Raw genomic sequence first — 6848 nt, 5'->3', positions numbered from 1 at the left:
TTTTAGTAAAGTTAGTGGGTTTTAATATACTTTTGACTCAGAATGAGATTTTGATAATGAACCACCTCTGCTGTCTGCTCCAAGCTTTACTTATAGCAGCTCCTTCTGTGGGTGGGTTTGGTGAGGGGGAGGAAGTACAGGGAATATTTAAGAGTGAATGTGAAGCAAAACTACATTAACATGGGACTGTGCCCAAATAAGTGAAGGAGAAGGGAATGTGACGGCTTGAGAAAGGGGATATACATTAATCATATATACTGCAGAATTTCTAGGATTTGTTAAAGTTCTCCTCAAGACTCACTATGAGCAATCAATGTAGGAACAATACCATGATGCGAATGACTGGTTTAACTAAAGCTTTCGACTTCAGTACAGCACCCTTCCTTGCTGCTTCCCTCTCTCGTGGGTTCCCAAGGGGCATGCGGTCTCTCATATGCAACAATGAAGGCACAGCCCACTCCTAACATCTGTATTGCAAGGAACAGCTTTGACCCAGGCCACAGCAGCAGTATACTATGCTTCAAGCACCTTTAAATCATTGCATCCTGGGATTTGAGTTGCATGTTATGGGAATTATTATAGCAAGAACCACTTGAAGCAATGGAGTAGACGCCTCACGGGAAGCAGCGCAGGTGCAGCAGTGACCCAACCTGAGCTGGCTTTGCTGCCCAGTAACACCACACAACAAACCACCTCTCCTGTCCTGAAGGACCATCATTACAGATGGAACCCAAAGCCATGGACTAAATTAATTCAGAGGACATTTTGTGGACATTTTACAGATTTTATATAGAGGTGGCCCATCAACTTAGGGAATCATATCTGTATATTGTTATCAAAGGATGGGAAGGATGGTGGTGGTGGTTAATGAGGATGTGTTGGATAGCATGGGACCTGAGCATGGTACAAATGGCATGAATTAAGGGGTGGAGAATGTGCTTGTCTCGGATGAGAGTTAATTTTCTTCACACTCTCTGGTATGGGGCTGTGTTTTGGATTTGTGCTGAAAACAGTGTGATGTTAGAGATGTTTTAGTCACTGCTGAGCAGTGGTTCCGCAGAGTCAAGGCCTTTTCTGCTCCTCACCCTACCAGTGTGTAGGCTGGAGGTGCACAAGAACCTGGGAGGGGACACAGCCAGGACAGCTGACCCCAACTGACCCAAGGGATATTCCACACCATATTCAACACCAGCATGCAAAACTGGGGGAAGCTGAAGGAAGGGGGGACATTCAGAGTGATGGTGTTTGTCTTCCCAAGTAACTGACACATCACAGGGCCCTGCTTTCCTGGAGATGGCTGAACACCCACCTGCCCATCAGAAGTGATGGATTAACTCCTTGTTTTGCTTTGCTTGCCTGCAAACTAAAGATAAACTAGATAAGCTAGAGATACTATTACAATGTCAGGAGTATGAACCCAATTGCATGCCTTCTGGGTTCTTCTTAATAACAAAGATCATAACAGACATACCAGTTCACATGGAATTTATAGAGTAACTTAGGCAGGAAGGGACTTCTTGAGAGCATCTGGTCACTTTGCAGAAGTGTTAACTTTACTATTAAACAACAGAGATAAAGAAGATACTCTGCTCTTTTAGGTCAGTTTCACATTCTATACCAAAACAAGCATCAGAATTAGTTTTAGTATGAATAGCAACGTAGATTTAGAAAGAAGTCTAGTATCCCACCAAAATCCATATGAAACACAAACAATTCTAAAGAATTCTCACTGATCACATGAATTCTCTGGCAGGTATCAGGATGCTGAAGAGAATAATGAAACACGAGGGTTCCTAAATATTTTGTCAGAAACCCAGTTACTAAACAACAGAATAAATTACTGGGACAATCACCCACAAACATTGAGATGCAGTAACGAGCTGTACCACCTCATAAAAATAAGTTTTAATATTAACTTAATTTCACATGAGAGCATATTAACCTTTCTTTTTGCAAAGTCCAAACAAGGTTCAAGTCCTGCATTGTTTACAAAGCTGGGGTTACTCTTCTTCATTTTTCTGCACTGACTGCACAGCTTCTGCTTTAACTCTATTTCGTTTTCTTTTTCTTCTTTTCTTCTTCTCAGAACAAGGCTCCTGACCCTCCTGTGTTTTCTTCTTTTTCTTCTTCAGACAGCTGAGGGGATTAGGGCCGCCTGCCCTTTTACGTTTTCTTCTCTTTTCACCTCCTTGCTTTGCTAGTCCTTCTTGTTCTTTAAGCTGCACAATACTTTGTTTTTGGTGCTCTGGAACAAGCTGATTTGTCTGCAACTTTTGAACAACCGCCAAAGATTTAGTAGAAGGTTTGTCTAGCACCATGGTGTTCTGAATAATAAAGAGGAGGGGAACGCCAGCCTTCTTTTTCACCTTGTTTGCTAAATCCTGGTCCTGCAAAATTAAATACTTTAGTCAATATTTTGGGATTAAATGATATTTGCAATTCAAATGTGCCTACTTTTAATATAAAACTATGAAGATAAATTACATTATGAAAAAGATAAGCAACTTAATCTATCAGATATACATGGCAGTGCATTTCAGAGCAATTTAAATTTCAATTTCTCTCCTTCTGATAAGCTGTCCTTCTGATGGAAAATTTATTAACATTTCCTTTTTTCATGCATGTGTAAGCATACGTGCATTTTCTGAGGAGGAAGAACCAGTTCATTGGTATCGCTCCACCACTTCACAAGAAGTAACATCATTACTCATACTCATATAACAAGAACTTTAGATTCCTTGTGCCCTACAGAAGTACACAGCATTCTACTGTAAATCATTATATATATATTGTATATAAGTTAGACATACAGTCCTAGTAACAGACCCAAGAAAAAATCTGTCCATCTTATTTGTACACAACTTCTACCTTTATTCTTACTTAAAACTTCCGAAGTTTCTTAAAATGAAAGTTATATGGTCATTTAACACTTTATTTTCATACTGTGCAGAACAGGGGCAGTGAATGCACACAGAATCAATATGTAAAGTAACATTCATCAACTGTTTGCTTACATGTCAATAGGTAGTCAGCATGCTTTCTACACTTGCTAAAGTAAGCAATATCCTTCTAGGATAAAAAACCCTAGCTGTTCAAGTGGATGAAAGATTCCCTACTTCACAGTTAACAAATGCATTTAAAAGCCAGTAAGGCTTTATGGCTTTACAAGATTAATTCCCACAAGCTATTTAAAAGTATCATAACAGAGGATTCTATAAGTTTCCTTATCCTTATGTATCAAAGGATCACCTGAAATGAAGTTACATTCTCCATGAGCATTTACCTGTGTAGCAATGAAGAAGTGATGAGGGTTGCCTTCTTCAATCATGGAAAGTAAACAGCCCGAACCACTCACAGGATCCTTGTGGTGAGAACAGTTTCGAACTTGAAAACTTTGGGCAATTAATTTTGCTCCATAAAGAGCTTTTCCCAATGACTGCAGCTCTTTTAGAACACATCTGAAAACCAAAAGCATCAATGATTTAATGTGAAAGAGAAAATAACTACACATTTTTTACAACAGCAGAAGGTTGACACGAGTTAATTAGGAAGGAGCAATGCCTAGTTGTTCAAGCTTTATGATTTTTAAATGGCATCCAGTAACCTGAAAGCAGTAGCCCATCTGAAGACATCAGCAAGATTTTTTTGGTTCCAAAAAAAGATTAAGAAGCAACAACACTAAGTTATATTAAATGATTTAAAAATATTTCCTATCAGTGGCAATGCTGAGTCCTGACATTTATGTTCAGATATCACCCAGCATAGGAACTAGTACTTAACAAAATTACTTGAATTAGCAGAAACTGATTAATCACTGCATACCAGTTTAATTATTAGGGTCCACCAACCTGCTTCAAACTTGCTATCAGAATCCAACTGACTCAAGCAGAAGAAGAAAAGAGACTGTCCATCTAATTAAAAATCTGGAAGCTTATGGCTCCACAACATTCCAAGTAGACAATAAAATGCAAAACCAAACCTCTCCTGTCAGCACTCAGAGCATATGTTCACACAGAAGTAGCAGTCTAGGAGGATGCTGCCTTCAGGATATTCAGAAATGAACAAGGGATGAAACCCAATTTACTCCTGCCATCGAGTCTTACTATTAAATATGGCCAGTGGTAGGAATGTATGGCCTTGAAATACAACTTCAAGGATATGGTAACAACTATTTTTCTTTCCAGAGAAGAAAGGTTAGCCTTTGAGGACAGTCTTTGTGGAGATCTGAGCCTGTTCTTTTTGCAAAGACTCTCACAGCGAGACAGCTCATTTCCACAGGGAACCTCTGGTCATGCCACTGAGGTGCTGCCTCACCAACTTAGCATTCTGACAGCAGAGAAAATGAGTCCATTCAGCTGCCCTACGTGAAAACAGGTCAAAAAGATGAACAGATACTGCTGAAAGAAGGAAGCAAGAAAGGTCATTTAGACATGACTGCAATAGAGTTTGGATCAATGTGATTCACAAAAATTTCACAGCTAAGGTCATGATCTGATACTTTATACTGTTTAGAAGTAGAGACCAGTTCTGTATGCTTTGCAAGATGGCTCAATGTTCAATTTTTGTAGCCTAGTGTATACATCTTCCTGATCTTTCCAGTACTTGCCTCCATGATGGGCAGTTGGCTGTTTCGTCATTGCAGAAATCCAAGTGAGGGAAATCTTACCATACACAATATGGAAAGTAAAGTACAAGCAAAAGCAACTTCAAGGCAACTTAGGTATTTAGTGCGCATGCTTTACTTCCACACCTTTGTCTAGCATACCCTTGTTCTCCCTTGAGAACAGCTACTTTGGAAACAATCCCTTACTGGCAGGCTGAAACTCCAGACAGGCAGCAGCTCCCTCCATGTACAGGAGATCCTACCTTGCCTCTGTTCTTCTCACTTTGCCAAGAAACTGGGAGTGGGAAGAGGCCACTCCAGATGCCACTCACTCACTGTGGTCACTTCTTGCTCCACCACCACGTTCAGCTCTGGAGCCCCAACATGAGAAGGGCATGGACCTGTTGGAGCAGGTCCAGAGGAGGCCATGAAGATGCTCTGAGGGCTGGAGCATCTCTGCTATGGAGACAGGCTGAGAGAGCTGGGCTTATTCAGCCTGGAGAAATCACCAGGGAGACCTTAGAGCAGCCTCCAGTACCTGATAGCAGCCAACAAGAAATCTGGAGGACCTTTTACAAGGGCATGTAGGGATCAGGCAAGAGAGAATGGCTTTAAACTGACCATGGGACAACACTGACTTTAGGACAAGAGCTAACAGCCTCAAGCTGTGGCAGGCAAGGTTTAGATTGGATATTGGGAAAAAATTATTCACAGAGAGGGTGTCAGGCATTGGAACAGGCTGCACAGGGCAGTGCTGGAATCACTGTCCCTGGAAGTGTTCAAAACCCTTTAGATGACACCCTCAGTGACATGGGTTAGTGGTGGTCTTGGCAGTCCTGGGGTAATGGTTGGACCTGATGATCCTGAAGGTCTTTTCCAACCTCAATGATTCTATGGCAGAGGGCAGATTTACGTTAGATAATGGGAAGAAATTCTTCATTATGAAGGTCGTGAGGCGCTGGCACAGGGTGCCCAGAGAAGATGTGGCTACCCCATCCCTGGCAGTGTTCAAGGCCAGGTTGGACGGGGCTTTGAGCAACCTGCTCTTAGTGGAAGGTGACCCTGCCCGTGGCAGGGGGTTCGAACTGGATGAGCGTTAAGGTCCCTTCCAACCAAAACCACCCTGTGATCTGTTCTGTCCCATCTTCACACGGGCAGCCGGTACCGAGTGCAGCTCCCGCCCCTCTGCAGGTTAACCACAGCGCTGCCTCCCCTCCACAGCCGCCACTCCAGCCCGGCACCGCAAACACGCGAACCCCAACCCCACGCTGCGCGGTGCCTAAGGGGCGTCTGAGGGAGCGGACCCGCCCCGCCGCGCATGCGCACCGCGGCTGCCCGTCAGGCCGCCAGTGCCGGCGGCGCGCCCGCCGTACCGTGTGGTGCAGAGCTGCACGGCGCCGCCGAGGTAGCCGGGCAGCTGCTCGCGGATCTGGATCTTGTTGCGGAGCGCGGCCTGGCAGAAGGTGCCGTCCAGCAGCACCTGGAACGGCTCGCGGAAGCTGAAGTTGTTCTTGTAGAAGCCCATGTTCTTCTTGGCATGCTTCTGCCGCGTCAGCTTCATGGCGCTGCCGCCCGCACGGAGCCACCGGCTCACCCGGAAGCTCAGCGGGGCGGGGCCTTGGGGCCTTCCGCCTTCCGCCCCCACCCCCGGTCTAAGGAAGACGGGAGATTGGTGAGGAAGGTGCTTGGGTTGTCGAGTGCTTGACTGCCCCTGCCTCACTGCCAGGCCGCGGCCGGGTCTTCTGAGCGCCACCCGGGAAGCTGGGTGCTGCTTGCCCGACGGAGGTGAGGCCTGCGAGGGGTCTCCCCTCTTCTACCTTGGTGCTTTGCACTGACTAACTGGAGGCTAGTTAATTACCCTGTGTTTGCAGTGCTGTGCTAGCTCCTGTCTTTGCTGAGACCAGAAACACAGTTTTGGTTTGTCTAATTCACGTGAGGGAACTGGGGTTGTTTAGTGTGGAGAAGGCTCAGGGGAGGCCTTATTGTTAAGACTAGGTGAAAGGAGGATGGACAGAGGAGGTGGCTGGTGTCTTTACCCAAGACACGAGTGATAGGACAAGAGGAGACAGCCTCAAGCCGCACCAGGGGACGTTTAGATCAGATATTAGGAAAAATCTCTTCACCAAGAGGGTGGTCAGGCACTGGAACAGGCTGCCCAGGGCAGTGCTGGAATCACGTTCCTCGGAGTGTTGAAAAACTGCATAGATGAGGCCCTCAGTGACATGGGTTAGTGGTGGTCTTGGCA

The 6848-nt window shown here is 44.9% G+C and overlaps 1 protein-coding gene across 1 annotated transcript; it reads right to left on the bottom strand.

Annotated features, from left to right (window-relative positions):
- Nucleotides 1-1890: 1890 nt before the first annotated feature.
- On the bottom strand, nucleotides 1891-6222 carry UTP23 (UTP23 small subunit processome component). The gene is made up of 3 exons (XM_061373427.1): nucleotides 5977-6222; nucleotides 3284-3458; nucleotides 1891-2387 (listed from the first exon to the last, which is right to left on the bottom strand). The coding sequence occupies exons 1-3, from the start codon at nucleotides 6162-6164 to the stop codon at nucleotides 2001-2003; spliced, it is 750 nt and encodes a 249-aa protein (XP_061229411.1). The 5' UTR covers nucleotides 6165-6222; the 3' UTR covers nucleotides 1891-2000.
- Between the last annotated feature and the right edge of the window lie 626 nt (nucleotides 6223-6848).

This window comes from Neopsephotus bourkii, unplaced genomic scaffold (assembly GCF_033783945.1).
Source record: "Neopsephotus bourkii isolate Nb327-2 ecotype Australia unplaced genomic scaffold, CSIRO-AGI_Nbou_v1 NB_1630, whole genome shotgun sequence".
In the NCBI taxonomy this organism is placed as follows: domain Eukaryota; kingdom Metazoa; phylum Chordata; class Aves; order Psittaciformes; family Psittacidae; genus Neopsephotus; species Neopsephotus bourkii.
The sequence above is the reverse complement of the archived record's forward strand: the minus strand, read 5'-3'. Positions and strand labels throughout refer to the sequence as shown.

Coding starts and splice junctions, on each gene's coding strand:
- UTP23 (XM_061373427.1), bottom strand. CDS start 6,164: ATGAAGCTGACGCGGCAGAAGCATGCCAAGAAGAACATGGGCTTCTAC. Junction 3,459..5,976: donor GTGCAGCTCTGCACCACACG/GTACGGCGGGCG, acceptor TTTGGTTTTCAG/ATGTGTTCTAAAAGAGCTGC. Junction 2,388..3,283: donor ACTTCTTCATTGCTACACAG/GTAAATGCTCAT, acceptor TTAATTTTGCAG/GACCAGGATTTAGCAAACAA.